Below are 19,307 nucleotides of genomic sequence, written 5' to 3'. Positions count from 1 at the left end.
GCGAGGAGGAGAGACAGGCAGTATAAATTGCACGGCTGCAAAAGGACTTAAAAAAACCCATCTCTCATTTTGATTGATATTAGCTTCACAAATTAAGCTTTAGATTTATCTAAAAATAAATTTGCTTCCACGCTCCGCATTCTGGATGACAAGTGCTTTTCTCTTCCCTTTGTTGGGTTTGTCATCTCTGGCAGGGCGGCGCGGGGAGGGGCGGGAGGGGGCCGGGGCCGAGCACCCCCCGTTCACCGGCCCCCCGCTGCCCCCATGGCCACGGCTGAGGGTGGAACAGCTCCAGGCTTGGTGGGGCAAGGGGGAAAAGGGCCAAAGTCAGTCCCTGGAGGTGGCAGAGGCCTGCTGTGCTGGGATGTCACCATGGTGGCTGTGGTGTCCACGTCCTCACAGAGCCACCGCAGAGTGCAGAGTGATGGTGCAGGGGCTTGGTGACAGCTGTCCTTCCCACACCCCAGATCTTTATAAAGCTCACTGGTATGTGGCCTCTTGGCTTTGGGGCGTCAAGAGCTGCATGGGAGGGGAGAAAATTGGTTTATGTCTCATTTTACTGGAAAATCCCATCTCTGGTGCTGCAGCCGGGGGCAGCCACAGTGCTGAGCCCATCTCTGGCTGAGTCCTGTTCCAGGGCTCCCCAGCCACCACAAATGGCCCAGCCAGGACTGCCCACTGTGGACCTGTGGCCACCCACTCGGGTGAAAGCCAAGTTCATTGTTTTCACCCAAGATCCAGCCTGGAAGCAGAGCAGCTCAGCTCCTCATTCGATTATGAGGCAGGAGCCGCCACCTCCGCCTCTCCCAAGGAGCGATAATGAAACATATTCATCCCTCACCCTGGGGAAATACTTAAACCACAATATGAGAGATGTATGTAAATCACATTTAAACGGAGACGGTGCCGTTAACGCTGACGGCAACTCATCAAGTTGGAAGATGAAGTGTCCCCTCTGCTGCTAAAGGGTTTGCTGAGAGAGCTGGGCTGTCCCCAGGCCCTGGCCAGGGGCTCTGGCAGTGCCACCGTGCCACTGGTGCCCGCCCAAGGCGCCCCTTCACACCCACACAAAGTCCAGCTGTTAAAGGAACGCTCACCTCTGCAAGTGGCTGGGAGGATGAGGAGGAAAGGAGTTACAGAGGGGTGATGGATGGGAATGGGCTGGGGATGGGAGTGGGATGGGGCTCCACGGGGATGGGCTAGGGACGGGAGGGGATGGGGTACGGATGTTGTGGGGGTGCGGAGAGCTGGTTTGCAGCAGCCCGGCAGCGGTCACACCCCTGAGCTCGGGGTGCAGGGCCAGCCCGGCCCGGGCTCCCCGCGCCCGCCGGGGCCGGGCCCGCATCGCGCGGTGTGCGCTGCCCTCCAGTGGGGCGACCGTGCACCGCACCCTGCAGCGCATCCCTGCACCGCACCTGTGCATCGTAACCGTGCACTGCACCTGTGCATCGCATCCATGTGTCACACCTGTGCATCATATCCATGTGTCACACCTGTGCATTGTAACCGTGCACTGCACCTGTGCATCGCATCCATGTGTCACACCTGTGCATCATATCCACGTGTCACACCTGTGCATCGCATCCATGTGTCACACCTGTGCATTGTATCCCTGTACCGCATCCCTGCACCACACCTGAGCTCAGCACGATGGGTGAGCATGCCCAAAGGCACGGCACGGTTTGGCATGGTTTGGCATGGTTTGGCACGGCCGGGGAGCGGGCAGCCCCTCCCTGCGAGCCCTGCCGGCAGCCCGGCTGTCCCACCAGGAATCACCCAGCGCCGGGAGGGCACGGCGGTGGCGCGTCAGTCTTTATTACTAAATAAATAACCGTATAAATCTTGTGCAAAACTCTGTGGCAAAACCTGGGCGGGGGCCGTGCTTCCCACCCGGGCCCAGGCTCCCGGCACGGCACGGCACGGCACGGCACGGCACGGCACGGCACAGTGAAGCTGGAGCTCGCCGGTGAGAGCCGCGACCGCGGGCACCGCTGGGGCAGCGCCGCGTCCCCATCCGGGCGGGACAGCCGGGGGGACAGCGGCTGCCGGAGGGGACACGGGCTGCGCGAATCCCTGAGGAGCAGACAAGCACCATCCATCCAGCCCAGCCGCGGCTCCGGGGGCCCGGGCAGAGTCCATCAGCTGCCGGTGCTGCCGCGCTAAAGCGGGGAGCTCGGGGCATGGCCGTGCCGCCGCTCCCGCGGCTCCGCTGTGCCCACGGTGCCCAGGGGCACCACCACCTCCTCCGGAGGGCAGCTCTTGTTCAGCTCCACCACGCGCGGCACCACCGTCGACCACCGGTCTGTGGAGAGCGTGGGAGATGAGCAAAGCCTGTGGCTGCTCGCCAAGCCCCCAGATCTGCTCCTGGGGCTCATCAGAGGCTGCAAGCGGCGTCGGGGGGGATGTGCCAGCCCAGAGCAGGGCGCTCACCTCTTCGCAGCCGGCCCATGGTGTGGGAGAAGCCGTAGTACTGGTAGGTGTCGCTCTTGCCCGGGTCCTCACTGATGATGCCCAGGTTCTGGTTCCAGTGGGACCAGTTCACCTCGTCCACCCTGTGGGGAAGGTCAGACCCGCAGGGGCTGCACGGAGTGCCCGGGAGCCAGGGCGGGACCTGCGGCACCCACCGGCAACGCCAGCTGCCTCCAGCCCGCTACAAAGCACCCAGCAAATGAGCGCACGGTGCCAGCCCCCCAGAATGCTGCTGGGAGAAGCTCAGCTGCCCCCCAGCCTCCCAGGGCGCCCACCTTTACCTGAAGCACCAGCGGCGGTCGGGGGTCCCGTCCGTGCCCTTGCCCACCGTGACCATCTCCCCCGAGCGGAAGGCTTTCCGCAGGAACACCGGGAAGGAGCGCTCGATGTCCAGGATGGTGGTGGCCCACTGCCAGGGGACACCAGGGACTGATTGAGCATGGAGGTGCCTCGATGCTGCAGCCCCTCCCTCCCGGAGCCCCCGTCCCGCCACGCCCAGGGTGGTACCTGCAGCTTCCAGATGTGCTTGCTCTCCTTGGAGACTTGGCCCACGGTCTCACCCATGAGGGCGATGAGCATGTTGAGGAGCAGCACAAAGGTGAGGATGATGTAGGTGACGAGGAGGATGATGAAGACGCCGGGGTATTTGGCGCTCTCGAGCATCTCCAGGTCGCCCATGCCGATGGTGAGCTTGAAGAGGTCGAGCAGGAAGGTGCTGAAGGTCTGGCTGTCCCGGCAGGAGGGGTAGGTGGGCACCGTGCAGTTGGACTTCTCGCTGCAGGACTCACTGCTGGGACACGGGTTGAGGAGGGACACCAGGGCTGGGGGAGAAGGGACAGGGACAGCGAGTCCGCAGGGGCAATGGCAAGGACAGGATCCACAATGGGCCCCAGCGTGGCTCCATGCTGGCTGAGACCTTCTCCACCATGGGAGGAGGCAAAGGCTGAGCCTGTGGGTAGGTGGGATGGAGCTGGGGGTCTGCAGCCCCCTGCCCAGCCATGCTGAGCCACAGGGCTGTCCCTCCCCCAGCCAGGGGAGCTGGCTGGTTACCTGATGCGTAGCCAATCATGAAGAGCAGGTAGACCAGGAGGAAGCGGAACAAGTCTTTGAAGAGGATCTGAAAGTGATGGAGAGCAGGGTGAGGTGTGCTGGACCACAGCATCATCATCAAGCTGTGCCACTGGCAGAGCTGGGCTGGGAGCAGGGCAGTGGAGAGCCACAGGAACCCTTCACAAAGCCTGGAGGGACCTCTTTGAGCTGCACTCCCACAGGAGGATCACCCCTGGAGAAGGACAAGACCCACGACCCCAGCAGACCTTCTGGATCATGATGCTGTAGGTGCCTGTCAGCTTGAGCCCACGGGTGAAGTACAGGGCGTTCATCCAGCCCAGGACCAGCGCGAAGACCATGACAGCCAGGTAGGCCTCGATGCCACCCAGGTACAGCCCCGCCGTGACAATCACCAGCACCGAGTAGATGAAGCTGCAGGAGAGCTGGGCTCAGACCCTGCAGCCACGAGCCTGGGGGATACAAAGGCTCGTGGTGGCCCTGGGGGTTCCCCACGTACTAGAGCAGCTGGAAGGAGCCATCTATGAAGAAGGAGTTCACACCTGGGCACTTCTTCATGAACAGGTCTTTAATCTGTGGGAGAGAGGCAGAGGCTGGAGGGTCTCAACTGGCAGGGTCCCCATGTCTGGGGCCACTTTGGCAGTGGTGGATGCTTCAGGGGACAGGGCTGTCACCCCTGGAGACCCCAAAGAGTCCAGTGGTCCCAGGGGAGGACCCCCTGCCTTGCCACACTGACGTTTGTGCAGAAGAAGAGGATTCCAGTGAGGAGGGTGATGATCTCCCCGGCCAGGCGCAGGTAGTCGGCGGTGCTGCTGTAGGGGTAGGGCGGCTGCGGGGAGAGCACAGGGCTGAGCTGCTGCCCCATCCCCGGGGACAGAGCCCTGGCAGACCCCCCTGCAGGGCCGTGGGGACTCACGGGGCCTTCCATGGGGCGGTAGTAGGCGACGAGGGTGAAGATGATCATGGCGCTGAGGTAGGAGACCACGCTGATGTAGAAGGAGACAGCCCCAAACTTGCGCCACTTGTCCCTCAGCAGCTCGTTGATGGGCTCCACGGCCAGCATCTCGTGGCGGTTCTGGTGGCACACGGCTGCTGGCAGAGGGGACAGGGCCACCCAAGTCCCCTCCAGAGCCCTCCCAGTCCCCCCCAGCCCTGCACACCTCGATCTTGCTGTTGTAGACGAGGATCTCCAGCACGGACACCTCCTCCCCACAGGTGTCCAGTGAGGAGAGGTCGTAGAGGGAGGAGTAGACAGGGCCATAGGCCCAGTCCTTGAACTTCCTGGAGAGGTGCCGGGCGTCCTCATCCGTGATTTCCCTCCGGATGATGTGCTGGAAGATCTGCCAGAGGGAGGGAGGGAGGGAGGGCTGCTACCCACAGACCTGGCCCCACCTGCTTGGGGCACCCTGCCCTCCTCCCACCCATCCTGGCTGCACCCCCCAAGCCCCTCCCTGCACCCCAGCGAGCTCAGGGTGCTCCCAGGAGCTCCTGGGGTGATGCAGGCACTGTTGCAGCCCTGCAGGATGCTGCAGCTTTTGCATTTTGGGTGACTCCCCCCCTGCCCCACCAGAGGCCAAGGGCAGGTCAGGGGAGAAGATGGGCTGTGTGAGGGTGTGGAGTTAATTGGGAAAGGGCCAGAACGCAAAGGGGTGTTAATTAGCCAGGTTAATAGGGCTGCACATCCAGGTTTCCAGCAGCATCTGCAGAGAGAAGCCGTGCATGCACTGAGTGTGACAGGGACAGCACGGAGACGTCCCCAGCACGGGGGGGACACCGTACCCCGATCTTGCCGGTCTTGGCTGCCATCATGAGCGGGGAGAGGCCGTCGTTGTTGAGCAGAGCCTCCAGGTTGGTGTCGGGGAAGAGCTTGGCGCACTTGACGAGGAGCAGGTCGTACATCTTGGTGACAAACTTGGTGTTCTCGCGGGTGTTGTCGGCGATGGCCACCAGGGCGTGCAGCACGGTGTTGCCGCGGGAGTCCTGGCGCCGCAGGTCCGCCTGCTTGTGCCCGTTCTCCGTCAGGTAGTGCACGATGTGCGGCTGGTTGGTGCAGGCGGCCAGCGAGAGGGGCAGCTCACCTGCGGCGACAGCACCGCGGCCCCTGTCACCCCATCCCCGCTGCGGGGACACCTTGGGGCGCAGCGCCCCAAATCCCCCCCTGCTCACCGAAGTAGAAGTAGCCGCCCTCGCCCTTGGGCTGGAAGAAGCGGCCGCGGGCCTGGGCGTGGACATCTGCTCCTTTCTCCACCAGCAGCTCCACGTAGTGCTTGCAGCGGCGCTCGATGGCGATGTGCAGCGCTGTCTGACCTGTGCCACCGCCGCCCGTCACCACCGCCGCGCCCGGCGACATCCCCCGCGCCCCAGCCTTCCCACCCCAGTGTCCCCCAGCAGTGGCCCCACGCCCCCCACCTCGGTAGTAGACGTCCCTGAAGGGCGAGTTGATGAACTCGCGCATGTTTCCCGTCTTCTCGGCGATGTCCAGCAGCACCGGGATGGTGTCGTTCTTGCCCCCGCTCAGGTTGAGCAGGGCTTTGGGCAGGCACGTCTTTCCCGTGGAGGGCTCTGCGAGTGGAGGGTGCTGATGGGGGGCCAGGGCAAGCCCCTCAGGCTCCTCAGGCCCCTGGCTCCCCATGCCAGAGCTGTGCATCCCCATTCCCTAGGAATACAGGGGTAGCCAGTGGCACCAGGGCAAGGAACAGCCGGGTCCTCACCTCGGAACTCCTCGTCTGTCAGGCGCTTCTTGTGGGTGAGCAGGAAGGAGAGGAGCCCATCCAGGCCGGCCGGGGACCCGCGGGAGACGATGTCGAAGAGGATGGGTCTGTTGAAGACCTTGAGGACGGGGGGCGGGTCGGGAGCCGGCCCCTTTGCGGCGGGCGGCTGCTTCCTGCGGGAGGAACGCCGTGGCTGGCAGCAGGAGCCGCTGCCTCGGCTGCCCCCACCTGTGCCATGAGCTTGAGGGCGCTCAGCCACTGGCGACAGGCACGTGGGTCACCGGTGGGGCCGGGGCAGCCTCCCCATCCACAGCAAACCAGTGCTCCCGGTGCCTTTCCAGCTCCCACCCAGGTGCTGCAGCGCCTGGGGCCCCCAGCTGTGCCCCCCACGAGGGACGGGCCGCGGGCTTGTCACGCTCGGGCACCACGGGTGAAGCCAGACCGGTCGGAGCAGTCGGCAGCAGGGCGGGGGGGACGGACCGGGAGCAACTCCGGGCACCGGGAATGGAGGCAGGACTTTTGGCGGCTGCCCCAGCCGGGGACTTCCACTCTGTGGGCTCATGGGGCATCCTGGCCCCCTCCACCCACCTCCACGGGGAACATCCCGCTCTCCTAAGCCGGTTGCACCCCTGGGTGGGGACGCTGGCGGGCCGCCCCAGGTGCCCGCACAGAGGGGCATTGTGCGTCCGGGCCGGGCTGCCCCCCCGGCTCCGGTTTCCTGGCGCGGGCAGGGCGGAGGCGCTCCTGAAAAGCCCTTTCATGCCGCAGCCAGACGGCCGCACCGGCCAGGGGAGCGGCCGGCGCACAGAGCCTCTTTCATGGCTCCCGCAAGGGGGAAGGGGAGCGAGCTCCGCGGCACCGGGGGCTGCGCAGCCCCAGCGCGGCACGGCACAGCCCGGCGCGGCCACCGCGACTCGCTGGGAGCTGCTCCGCCTGCCCAAAGCGCCCTGAAATGCCGCTCGGGGGTCCGCCCACGTCCCCTGCTACTGAACATCGCCATCCCCATCCGGGTGTCCCCAGCTGAACATCCCCCAGCTGAATGTCCCCATCCCTATTGGGGTGTCCCCAGCTGAACGTCCTCATCCCCATCGGGCTGTCCCCAGCTGAACGTCCCCATTCCCACCGGGCTGTCTCCATCTGAATGTCCCTATCCCCACTGGGGTGTCCCCAACAGAACATCCCCACCGGGGTGTCCCCACCTGAACGTCCCCATCCCCACTGGGGTGTCTCCAACAGAACATCCCCATCCCCACACAGGTGTCTCCATCTGAATGTCCCCATTCCCACCGGGGTGTCCCAAACTGAACATCCCCACCCGGATGTCCCCATCCCACCACCCCGGGACCCGCGGGGGTCCCGTACTCACTCCACGATCCTCCTGCGCCAGCGCTTGTTCTCGCTGGGGTGGTGGCGGTAGGTGCCGTAGTCGAACAGGGAGTCCATGGGGGCTTTCTTGGGCGCGGGGACCACGGGGGACTCGTAGATGGTGGCCTCCAGCAGCTCCATGGGCTTCGGGGCGCCTTTCCGAAAGGCCCCGTGGAATTTCATGCGGAGGTTTTGCTTTCCATCCCCGGCGCCGGGGGGACCCCGGGCTGCCTCGGCGGGGCTCGGGGTGTCCTCGCTCTCGAACAGGTTGGCCAGAGAGGAGAGCGGGAAGGATTCGTTCTGGAGGGAGCCGTCCTCCCCCGCGCCCTCCCCGGCATCGCGCGGGGCGTCCTCGCTGTCTGCCATGGTCCGTGCCCGGAGGGACGGGCACGACTGACCTGCCTGGCTGGCTGTGACTCCCGGCTCCTTCCACGAGAGCAGGAGACCTGGCAGAGAAAAAACCCGGTGTCAGCCCCAAAACACCCTCCCCATCCTCTCCCCGCGGCGGGACAGGTCCCTCACCCACCCTGGCGAGGCTGGGGCCGGCAGGACCCGCTGTCGCTCAGAGTCTCCCGGACGGTCCTGCCGTGTCCCGGCTCTCCTCGGCACCCACCCACCCGCTGCGGGGACCCCTCACGTCTGCGGGGGCCCCTCGGGCTGCGGCGCTGCCGGGCTGGGCGAGGGCGAGCCCGGCCCCGCTGCGGTCAGCCGGGGTGCAGCCCAGGACAGGGCACAGAGCAGACCCTGTGCGCTGCGATCTGCCGCCCAAGGAAAGAAAACATTCCTTGGGATACTCCCCACATCCAAGGAAGCGTCCAGGGAAGCGCCCAGGAGCTGCCACCGCAGCAGGGCCGGGAGCGGGGCCAGGGCTGCACAGCCCAGGGGGGCTCGGTGGGACCCGGATCGGGGCACCGGGAGGGGCTGCAGCCCGCGGGAGGGCAGGAGCAGCGGCTGGGACAAGAAATTACGGGTTTAGGTTGCCCAGAGGGACGTGGGGATGAAGGAGAGACGTGCCATCAGCGCGGCCAGCAGAGCACTGTACCGTGTCACCGCGTCCTGCCCGCCACGTCCGGGACACGGGCAGGTGACCGACCCCAGGCACTCCCCCAGACCCGATCTCCACCAAAACCCTCCGGAGAAACCCAGCAGCGTTAGGGCTCAGCACAGCTCCCGCCCGCGGCGAGCTCAGCCCTCCCGGGACGGAAAAAGCAGCGGGAACGTGTCATTTTGTGCTGGGCTGAAGCTCTGTGCGACAAGCCACAGTGGCAGGCTGGGCTCTGTCAGGGAAGGCTCGAATGAGGCACAGGGTCCTGGCAGCCACGCGGGGCTCCGTGGGCACGGGGGATGAGCGGGGCAAGCGGCCCCAAACCCTGCAGGGACAGGGAGGGGGCTCAGGGAGCAGTCCCTTGTCCCTGCCACCCCTGGGGACACCCAGAGGGGCTGGGGGACACCCAGCAGGGACAGCGCAGCCCTAGGGGACACAGAGCTGACAGATTTTCCTCTTTGCTGACGTTCCTGCCATCCCCGTCTCTGCAAGAAATTCCACAAGCACCTGCCAAAGCCCGCAGGTCCCACATCCCGACCCCATGCAAACAGGGGCCCTCGCATGGCCAGCGTGACCTTGGAAAGGGAGGAGGGGGAATTGCCAAGCACACGGACCCTGCGGGCTGGGAATGGGGACGGAGCACCTGACCTGTCCAACCTGGGCTGGAATCCGGAAAAGCGCAGCTTTAGGGAAAACCTGGACACGGCACGGGCTGTCCCACACCTGCTGTCACCGGGTGAAGGTGACAGCTTGAAGCTTGTGTGGGAAATGAGGGACTCGGGGCTGGTGCCGTCAGCCCCGGTGCTGCCAGGAAAGGTGCTGTCACAGGGGTTTGATTTGGCCCCTTGGTTATTTGGGTTTGGGTTTTTCAGACTTCCTCACCTCATGGAATAACTGAGTCAAGGCACAGCACTCGCATCCAACACAAACCCCACCTGTGCTCCCAGCTTCCCACCAGGTACCTCCCAGTTGGACCAGTGTCCCCTGTCAGTGCCCGCTCCTGCCACCACGGGAGCACGGACGCTGTCACCAACACCGGGATGTGCGGGGACATCTGCGGGTGGGCGGCAGGGAGGGTGTCCCACGACATTAAAGGGTGATCCGGGGGGAGTGAATCACTGAAACCGCAGCGGGCTCTAGTCGGAAATGCTCATCCCGAGTGATGCAGCTGCTTCCCAAAATCATCCTCACTGCTCACCTCGGCAACAGCAGGAGCTCGGTGTGGGCAGCATGGGGGGTTCGGAGCCGGTGGGAGCCCCCTCCTCAAAGCTCCGCCTGGGAACCCACCCGCACCTCAATCTCCTGAGTCCCCAGGCTGTCCGGACAGTGCCGGGGCATCCATGAGGGTCCGCCTGGCCCAGCCCAGCTCAGCCCTCGACCCCGGCCTCACCCGGGGTCTCCATCCTGCCCCGGTCCCCGTGTGCTGCCCGGAGAGCTCCATCCTGCCCGTTTCCGCGTCCCCGCACCGGAGGCTCCATCCAGCCCCCGGTGCCCGTGTCCCGGCCCGTCCCACTCCCGGTGGTGCCCCCCGCTGCCCGCTGCCCCGGTTCCGTACCGCCAAAGGTCCCGTGGAAAGTCCCGTAGGCTCCGGCGCCGCCGAGTCGCCCGGGGCCGGTCCCAGAGCGGCCCCTCCCCGCCCCGGCCCCGGCTCCAGCGGCGGAGGCGCCGCCGGGACCCGCCCTCGGGATCGGCCCCCGCCCGCCCCGGCAACCCCGGCCACAAAACAGCCCAGAAGGAACAGCCCCAAAATACCCCCCCCCCAAAAAATAAGCCCCCGGGAAAAACGTCTCTGGCACAGCCCTCCCAAAGAGCAGCTCCAAAAACCCTCCCAATAAACAGCTCTCCCAGGATACGGCTTCAAAACAGCCTCTCAGGAACTGCTCCAAAACATCCTCCTCAAAACTCTCCTGAACACGGCTCCACTAGGAAAAAAAACCCGAATCTCCCCACCCAAAACAGCCCTGCCAGATACAGCCAAAAACACCTTCCCTAAAACAGTCTCCCCAGGCACCCTTTGGGGCTGACACGGCCCCAGATGAGGCTCCCAGGCCACGGGTACTGTCAGTTTTTATTAATTGCTGCTCCCGGGGCTCAGGAGGTGAGGGGGGCTCATAAGGCACCGCAAACACCACGGGGACAGTCCCTGGTTTCTGAATCCCAGCACAGGGGCTTGATCCCACGCCAGCACTGGAGGAGTTGGGATCACCCAGGAAAGTCATCAGCTCCTCCTCCTCCATGGGCATCATTCCTGACAATCCAGTGGCAATCAGCACGAGGTGCCCGTCGGTGGGTTCCAGGCACAGTCCGAGTGCCACTTCATTCATCAGCAGGACACTTCATTCCCTGCCCCACTGAAGACAGGAATCCAGGAGTTGGGACTACAAACACTTGTTCTTCCTCTTGGGAAATCCAAGGGTGACACCCACAATTGTTTTATTGCCGTATTTCTAATAGAAAGTTAATTACTGTTATTTTTTGGTTAGAAAAGACATTATCCACTGCAGATCCAGACAGGAATCGAAGTCACCAGAGAGCTGGGAGCCGCCCCAGCTGCCTCAGTGATGAAGATATAGGTAACACCCATCACACGTTATTTAATCTGTGCCAATCCTGTGCCAGCTTCAGGCTTTGTAGCTCAGCTCAGCGTTCATCTTTGTGTACATCTCATAAATTGCATCCAGGATTGGAGTGACCCTCGTGAGAAACTGGTGGATTTTTTCTATGCTTTCCTCTTCCTTGACTTCTTTACCATTCTCCAAGGCCTTCAGCAAATCAGATTTGTAGGGAAGAGCATAGACCGAGCCCTGTAAAACAGGGAGAGGATGTTTGACCCCCACAATAGAGACCATGAGTTGGGTTGTTGCTATGTGCCAACGCTGTGGGGGTCTCTGGACATTTGTCAGTGCACAGGAGCAGCCTTAGGGATGGTGTTTGGATGCCTGGAGAGGGAGGGAATGCTCACCGTGAAGAGCTTCTGCAGCATCCAGCCGTGGTATTTCTTCAGCGCGATCTCGTAAGCCTTCAAGGCGTTCACTCGGATGAGGTTGGGATGCTCTTCATCCCTCTCCCCGTCAGAGATGCTCTGCAGCAACACCAGAATGAATTTCAGACCCCTGGGAGAAGAGCAGAGATGTTGGGCTCAGGGAAGTGGGTGCTGCTCCCCAGCTTCCGGCCTGGTGTTTGCAAGCACCCCAAAACCCCACAGTGCCAGCAGTGCATCCCTCTCGCAGAGCTGCTGCCTGCCCCTGTGTGTCCATCCAGGGAAGAGAGAGGAGGGCTGCATGGAGCCCCCAGGGCAGGATGGAACCCCCAGGTGAGGCCAGGAGCTGGGCAGGGTCAGGTGCAGCCCCGTGGATCTTCCTGACCTGTCCAATTTGTGGGCTTACGCTCTGAGGTTGAACTCCCCTGTGCATTCCCAGGTTGGAGATTTGAAGAAGGAGTTCCCAACAGCTGTGCTCCCCAAACACAGCACCCCACTGCCAGCTGCCCAGCCCACAGGGAGCAGCCCAGCACACACAGGCTCCGTTTGGAGCTCTCCAGCTCCCCACATGCCGGGACAGAGCAGGAGCAGCTCCCGACGCCGTGAGTCACCTTTTCAACCACATCAGCGCCAGCGTCGCGCCCGTCTTGGGCCAGGCCGAGCCGTGCAGCTCCTTCTCCACCTCCAGGATGTTCTGCAGCGTTTTGAACTTGGCAGGGTTGGAGTCATAAACCGCCCGGATTTTCTGAGGGCAGAAAAAGGGGATTGGCACCTGGGAGCAGGGACTTTGGGCAGGAGCTCTGGGAATAAACTGTGACCGGGCGAGCCGCTGCTGAGCCCAAAGTCCCCGTGGGAAGAAAAGCCTTTTGAAACACCTCCAGTCCCACAGCATCTCTCCCCAGGGATTCTCCTCTCCGAGCCCTCCTGAGTCCCTTCCTACCTTGATATTTCCAGTCAGGTCTGCTTTGACTGGCGAGTAGACTATGGGAGTCCCCAGGCAATCTGTGGGGACAGAGAGGGAGAACAGCTGGTGACACAGGGAACACCACAGACTTCCTGAAACCAACAGGTTTCACTTTAAGCACTGAGACTAGAAAGGGATCTCAGAGCTTCATACACGGCTGTTGGCCCTTGGGACAGCCCTGCCACCTACTGCGGCCCCACCAGCGACCTCCAATCCCCCTGGCTCCGGGACACAGCCCTGGCAGAACGTCCTGGAACAGCCTGACCGGCACCGGACACTGCCCGTCCGCAGGCAGGCAGCCCCACGTCCTGCCCTTCCGGGGCTGCCACACAATAGCTGACATTGTGGAGGGCAGCGGGCACATCGTGCCACGAGGGCGGCCACGCCGACACCCACCCGTGTCCCGGCACCGGGTGGGATGGCAGCCCCGGGCGATGCCTCGGCATGGGGCGCTCCAGGGGACGGCAGGACGCTTCCCAGCGGGGCTGCTCGGCGGGTTTGACAGGATCGTGATGCAACCCGGCCCCGGCAGAGCAGCCAAGCCCGGCGTGAGCGCTGGATCAGGTAGGGGGGCACCACCCAGAACTGGGGACGGGGCACCCCGAGCGGCTGAGCCCGCAGCAGGCCCGGTCCCAGCCCGCATCTCCCAGCCCCGGCCACCCCGGTCTCACCGAAGAACGGCGGCAGGTGCGCCACGGCCTCCAGGAAGGGCAAAGTCTCGATCTGCTTATCAGCCGGCAGCGGCTTGAACTCGTGCTCCAGCAGCAGCGCCATGACCAGCGCTCCTGTCCGGTTCCCCCCTCACCGCTCCCCGGCTGAGGGGGCTCTGAGGCGGCGGGGGCCGACCCGGCAGCGCGCCCACGCCACGCTCCGCCCCCCGCCTCTCCGACCAATGGCTGCTCATCAGCCGTACGGCCGCTGCGCAGCCATTGGTGGGAGAGGCGGGGGGCGGGGCTTTCAGCCCAAGGAGGAGACCACGCCCCCATCGCCCCCTCAGACGCGGGGCCTGGCCGTGCGCTGCCCCGGCCGCGTTCCCAGCGCCGGGCGGGCCGGCGTTAATTATTCACGGGACATAAATATTTTATAGGGAACAGATGGAAAACAAACCTCAACGCGCGGGAGTGATGACACACCTCAGTGAGGGGTTGGGTGGGAAAGTGACACCGAGCGGGGACACGGAGAGGTGACGAAGAGCTGGGAGCGGAGGGAGGCTCAGCCCGCCCGCTGCGTGGGGAGCGCACTTGCCGGTGACAGGGCCCCAGATACGGTGTTTTTACCGGTTGTGCTGGAAAAACAGGTCGTGGGGCGATAGCGATCGGTGCCTGGCAGGGCGGGTGCGGGTACAGAGCGGGTGCGGGTCAGCGGCGGGGGCTGCCGGCTGCTGCCGCCTCCGCCCCGCTGCCAGGCTGCTGTGGTGTCCGGAGCCCTCCCGGGACGCCTGAAGCCTCTGCCGTGCCCTCAGCCCGTGCTCAGAGCCTGTCCTGGGATATCCAGCGCTCCCTTCGGGATGCCCGGAGCCATCTCGGGATGCCCGCGGCCGCTCCGGCGGTGCCCGCGCTGTCCCGGGTCACTCAGCGGCCGCTCCGCTTGGGCTCGCTGCGGGCGGCGCCGCGCTGGTGCCCTGCCAAGGCGGGCAGAAACAGAAACCTTTAACCCCTGGGATATTTACAGCGCCGCGAACCCCGCGGCGCTGCGCGCTCCGAGCCCGGCCCGGGCTGTACCCGCACCTCCTGCGGGCGCTCGCTCGGGGCCGGGCCGGAGCGAACCCACCCGGCCGCCGCTCCATCTCCCGACCCTGCCTCTCTCCCCGCCTCCCTCCGCCGGTCCCCGCCTCCCCGTGTCCCTCGGCGGGAGCCGTCGCGCTGCGATGGCGCTGTGGCTGCGGCGGGGCCGCGGCCCGGAGCGCAGGGCGGCCGAGCGGCGGGAGCTGCAGGAGCGCAGCCGGCAGCAGTGGGAGAGCACCAGCCGCGCCTTCGCCCGCGCCGCCGCCTGCTGCTCGCTGCAGGCGCGGTGGAGCCAGCCCCGCGTCCCCCCGCCCAGGTAGGGCCGCGGTGCGGCGGGTGCCGGGGGTGCGGTGCGGTGCGGTGCGGGGGTGCCGCTGAGCCCCGCTGTGTGCGGCAGCGCGGCGGCGGCGCGGCGGGACGCGGAGGAGGCGGCGGCGCGGCTGGAGCGGCGGCGGGAGCGGCTGCGGCGGCTGCTGGGCGAGGAGCGGGAGGCGCTGGCGGCGGAGCTGCGGGAGCGGCGGCGGAGCCAGGAGCTGCGGGACAACGCCGGAGAGAGCGGGAGGAAGGTGAGGGAGCTCACCGTGCTCGGCCCGCATGCCGGGGCTGGTCCGGTGCAGGGCCGCTGCCGTGCCTCAGCTGTTCCAGCGGGACTTGCTGGAGGTGCCACCGCCTGGTGCCCTGAGCCCCTGTCAGCCTCGGCGGGTTTGGGATGCCGAGCACTCCTGTGTCCTGTATCCTGACCTGAGCCAGCTCTGTGTTCCCAGTTCGCTGAGCCGCCGCTGCAGGAGCGCTGGAACAAAAACAACGCCGAGCTCCGAGAGGTGATGTTGCTTTCTCCTGAGTCCCTGCTGCCTTGTATTTATTAAACTGGTTTTTAACTTGAAAGTCATCGTATCTCTGCTGTGGTCACTCATCTCGCATCACAGCAACTGCCCCAAGTTCTGATAAACAAAAGGCAAAGAAGCAAAGAGTTTTAAGTTCAAATAATTTTAAGAAGCCCTCTCAAAGGTGTATTTTTAAAAGCCAGAAATCTGTTCAGACTCTGAGCAAATTTTCAGAGCTCACAATGTAAATATCTCAGGCACATAAAATATAAATAACACAAAAAAATATAAATCTTTATATCTCACCTGCCATGCTGTGGGGCTTCCTCATTCTTTATTCCACCCACGCGCTGCTGCAGCATTGCAGTCCTGTATCACTGTCACTGTGGTGTTTCCCATGTGACAACGACCCTCAAGACCTGGTGGGCACCTTGGACACTCAGATGAGCCCACCTCTGCAGAGGCAGATCCTCCTGGGATTTCAGGTGGTGCTCCAGAGAGTCTGGAAGATCCTGGGGGCAGAACCTCTGGCACTGATGGCCCTGCTACATCTGTTGTGTCTCCAGGCAGAGTCTGAGCTGCAGAGGAAGCACGTGAGGGAGGCTTGGGGTGATCAGCTAACACAACAAACCAAGGTATGGGGGCAGCCCTGGTGTTCTGGGCACTGGGAGGACTCTGCAATGTGTGTGTGGGGTGACACTTGTGCAGGAAGGGCACTGTTAACAAAGCTGTCCAGCTTGCAGGACTCTGCTCTGTGGATTTTCAGAGAAACAGCCAGAAGCTGTTTCTTTGAGTCAGGCTAACCTGAAATGCTGTTTTCTTTTCTTTGGGAAAGGAAGAGGTGACCAAACTTGAAGAGAAGAAACATGAAAATGAGTGTGAAACTGCACGAGGGGAAGCACTGGAAAGAATGAGACGAGAGGAAGAAAAGCCTCAGCTGGAGAAGACCTTGCTTCAGCAGATAGAAGAACTGAAACTGCAGGAAACAAAGGTAATCTTGACTTTCTCCTCATTGGAGAAAGGAATTCATTGCTTCACTTGGAAATACAGCAGGGCTGACCTGACCTCTTCTCTCCATGTTTGCACTGCAGGGAGGGTTTTCCCTGCCTGCAGAGGAGCAGAGCAGGGTACAAACTCTGGTCAAGCATGCTCTCTGGGATGTTGTAGCTCTCTGATGAACTCTCTCTCAGTGCTCGTGTTTTCCTTTTTAGGCAACAAAGCTGAAAAAGGAGCAAGAGAATTTATTGAAGCAGCAGTGGGAGCTGGAGAATTTGGAAGAAGAAAGGAAACAAATGGAAGAGCACCGGAGGAAGAAGGAGCTCGGGTAGGACACCAAGTGGAGCTTGTTTTGGATAGAATCTGTTCCTGTGCCCACAGCAGTACTTGGGACACAAGGAGATATTCCAGGTAGCAGTGGTAGAATGTAAATATCCGAGTTTTGGTGGACTTGCCCATGGCAGCCAAGGAGCAGAGGCACTGGTGCTGTTGCTTTTTTTTTTCTGGTAGCAGGTTCTTTATTGTCACAGATGTACCTCCTCAGGTGCTGCTGTACAATGATGTGGTGCTTTAGAGTCAGTGTGACTAAAATACTGTTGGTTTTTTTTTTAAATTTTGCTTTTTTTCCTCCTTCAGTCGCTTCTTGAAGCATCAGTGTGATGTCCAGTTAAGGAGACGAGCGCAGCAGGTACAAGAGGAGCTGGTAAGAGACTCATTTATACTTTATAGATGCTGTGTGGTGAAAAAACTTGTTGTGTGTGGTTTGTGTGTGCCTCTGATTCCTACAGATCAGGGGGCCCCTTCCAGCTTGTGCACAGGGCAGGAGCACAAAGCTCACGGGGAAGCAGCAGATGGAGCATCGTGCTGAGCACATGACACTGTCACCAGTAATGCCTAGAGGAGCCCTGCACACGGGCTGGGAGGCTCTTGGATAGTTGTAAATCTCGTGGTTTTTCTCCAGGAGGCAGACAGGCAAATCTTATCAGCCCTCCTGGAGAAGGAAGAGCAGGATCAGAGCTGGCAGAGCGCGTGGCGGGGATGGGCGGTGGCAGACGTGGCCTGGATGAAGAAGGTCATTGAGGAACAGCTCCAGCTGGAAAAGGAGAGGGAAGCAGAGCTTGAGACTATCTTCAGGTGAGTCTGAACCTCTGAACCTCACCTGAAGAGTCCATGTGTGCTGAACGTTCTGGGTCAGGGGGTCACTGAGAGGCACAGGTGGGATGGACGCACCAACTGGCACGGGACAAACCTGAAGAGAAACCCGAGGGCTCCTCTAAAGCACAGGACAGCTTGTGTGTGCCTGTGGAGTATACAGGGAGGGTAACCTCAGAGATAATTCTTCCTCTCTCCTTTAGGGAAGAAGCAAAAAAAATCTGGGAGAAGAGGGAAGAAGAATGGGAAAGAGAGAAGGCGGCCAGAGATCGCCTGATGAGTGAGGTGATGACCTCTGTTGATGATGTGTGCCCCTTGGCACAATGAAACCATCATTCCACTTGTAACCCACCACCCTCTGGAGAGTTAGAGCCTTCCATGCTGGGGTGGAATTTTTTTGCTTGTCTGGTGTGTTTCCTGGGAGCTGTTTAACCATCTCCTCCCTCCATCCCCTCCCTTTGCACAGGTCCTTGCAGGCAGGCAGCGCCAGATCCAAGAGAAGATGGAGCTAAACAGAAGGGCCCAAAAAGAGTCCATTAAATATCGAGAGCAGCTGATCAAAGAGCTCGAGGAGGCCAAGGAAGGGACTCGTCGGGAGAAGGAGCAGGAGGAGGAACAGCAGAGAGCCCACAGGAGGGAGCTGCAGGCACAGGTAGGCTGAGCTCCCAGTCCACACCTGGCTGCTGGGGCTGCCCCATCTCACCCCATTTCCCTGTGCAGGGGACAGAGCACAGCTTGAGAGGGGAGGAGCAGCAGGAGGGATCAGCCCGGCAGCACCTGGAGGAGCTGGAGCAGCAGGAGGCCAGGCAGGGCTGGCACAGCAGGGTAAGGTCACACCTGGGGCACCCTGGGGTCACCCCAACACCTGAGCCCATCACGGAGAGTGACACCATCCTTGTCTCTGACCTGCACTTCAGTAATCACAGTACCAGGGCACAACACAGGGCTGTTCCTTCCCCTCACAGAGCTCTACAGTTCTCTTTTCTTTTTTGCTGATATTGAGATATTAGGCCCTAGCTTGTAAAGAATTTTTGAGGCAGATGTGTTGCTGATGCCTCAAATCTTGCTCAGTGCTGGAAGGGATTTATTTGCTACATTAGTGCAGTTGGTACAGTGCAACTCCCGTGCTCAGTGTCTTTGTTGACTGTCCTGCTGTGCCTGGCTCTAAAATCAAATTTGAGTAACCCTACCTGAAGCCCCTGCCCAGCCCATCTGCTCCTGTGCATGCTCAACTGTGTGTGGATAAATTCCAGAGCCCATAAACCTGTGCTGCTCTTTGTTTTGACCCCATCAGTTCTACAGTTACCCAAGAGCAGCTTGGACCTGAGGAATGAGCATGAGATGCAGCTCCAGACTACAAAGAGAAAACTCTGAGCACCCAAGGAACTCCTGAAATAACAGTGCCTCTGGAATAGCCTACAGCGAGATCAAGACTTGACTCAGTCGATTTCTGAAAATATTTTTTAGTTGTGGCCAAGCTGAAGAGGAGAAAAGTTCTACTGTCTTCAGGAATGTGGAGGTGTGAGCACCTTCAGAGAAGTGAACTGCTTCACTTTGCATTCTGGAGTTGTGCACATGTATTTTGGTATGTGAGAAGCTGAAGCAACCCAGCAAATTAAAGGGCCCTGTGGACCCGAGCCACAAAAGCATCCGTGTCTCCCCAGGAAGAGGAGCTGTGGGGCTGTGTCAGACTCCCACCTTGGAGAATCAGGCTGTGCCTGGTTCCCACTGGACTGTGAGGAGTTAATTCATAATGTGTATTGCAAATCAGTCAGATCATGTGTGCTGTGGCAGCAGTGCTTGCCCAGTTCCTCTCCAGAAGGTGCTGGAGAATGAAATATTGTTTTTCACTTCTTTAATAAATAATGAATAATTGAAACCTGAACAAGGATTTGGTTTTCTTACATGAGCAAACCACTGCAGCAACAGGAGAGGAGATTGAGTTTGATTATTGCAGTTCATTCCTTGCTGTTACCATCCACTACTGCAGCTTGACATCAGTCCTGTCC

General features: G+C 61.6%; 3 protein-coding genes across 4 annotated transcripts; 1 reads left to right on the top strand and 2 right to left on the bottom strand.

Annotated features, from left to right (window-relative positions):
• Positions 1-1,811: 1,811 nt before the first annotated feature.
• On the bottom strand, positions 1,812-10,291 carry TRPV4 (transient receptor potential cation channel subfamily V member 4). The gene is made up of 16 exons (XM_064392269.1): positions 10,214-10,291; positions 7,615-8,059; positions 6,249-6,421; positions 5,947-6,099; positions 5,704-5,844; positions 5,317-5,615; positions 4,698-4,877; positions 4,454-4,612; positions 4,274-4,366; positions 4,037-4,110; positions 3,786-3,951; positions 3,520-3,586; positions 2,977-3,290; positions 2,751-2,878; positions 2,431-2,552; positions 1,812-2,302 (listed from the first exon to the last, which is right to left on the bottom strand). Exons 2-16 carry the CDS (start codon positions 7,977-7,979, stop codon positions 2,160-2,162), a joined length of 2,577 nt encoding a protein of 858 aa, XP_064248339.1. The 5' UTR covers positions 7,980-8,059; positions 10,214-10,291; the 3' UTR covers positions 1,812-2,159.
• Positions 10,292-10,708: 417 nt separating this feature from the next.
• On the bottom strand, positions 10,709-13,453 carry GLTP (glycolipid transfer protein). Its single transcript, XM_064392844.1, has 5 exons — positions 13,274-13,453; positions 12,579-12,640; positions 12,250-12,383; positions 11,621-11,771; positions 10,709-11,462 (listed from the first exon to the last, which is right to left on the bottom strand). Exons 1-5 carry the CDS (start codon positions 13,374-13,376, stop codon positions 11,280-11,282), a joined length of 633 nt encoding a protein of 210 aa, XP_064248914.1. The 5' UTR covers positions 13,377-13,453; the 3' UTR covers positions 10,709-11,279.
• A 280-nt stretch (positions 13,454-13,733) lies between these two features.
• TCHP (trichoplein keratin filament binding) lies at positions 13,734-19,186 on the top strand. Of its 2 annotated transcripts, XM_064392842.1 has the most exons (12): positions 13,736-14,642; positions 14,724-14,892; positions 15,091-15,147; positions 15,717-15,785; positions 15,986-16,141; positions 16,362-16,474; positions 16,783-16,849; positions 17,108-17,280; positions 17,502-17,583; positions 17,765-17,950; positions 18,019-18,123; positions 18,593-19,186. In XM_064392842.1, the coding sequence occupies exons 1-12, from the start codon at positions 14,110-14,112 to the stop codon at positions 18,623-18,625; spliced, it is 1,743 nt and encodes a 580-aa protein (XP_064248912.1). In that variant the 5' UTR covers positions 13,736-14,109; the 3' UTR covers positions 18,626-19,186. The 2 variants fall into 2 exon arrangements, with proteins under 2 accessions (XP_064248913.1, XP_064248912.1); XM_064392843.1 differs by lacking the exon at positions 15,091-15,147 and having other exon boundaries at positions 13,734-14,642.
• Positions 19,187-19,307: the final 121 nt, after the last annotated feature.

This window comes from Passer domesticus, chromosome 17, assembly GCF_036417665.1.
Source record: "Passer domesticus isolate bPasDom1 chromosome 17, bPasDom1.hap1, whole genome shotgun sequence".
Classification (NCBI taxonomy): Eukaryota; Metazoa; Chordata; class Aves; order Passeriformes; family Passeridae; genus Passer; species Passer domesticus.
Note: the sequence above shows the minus strand (reverse complement) of the source record. Positions and strands in the feature narration are given on the sequence as shown.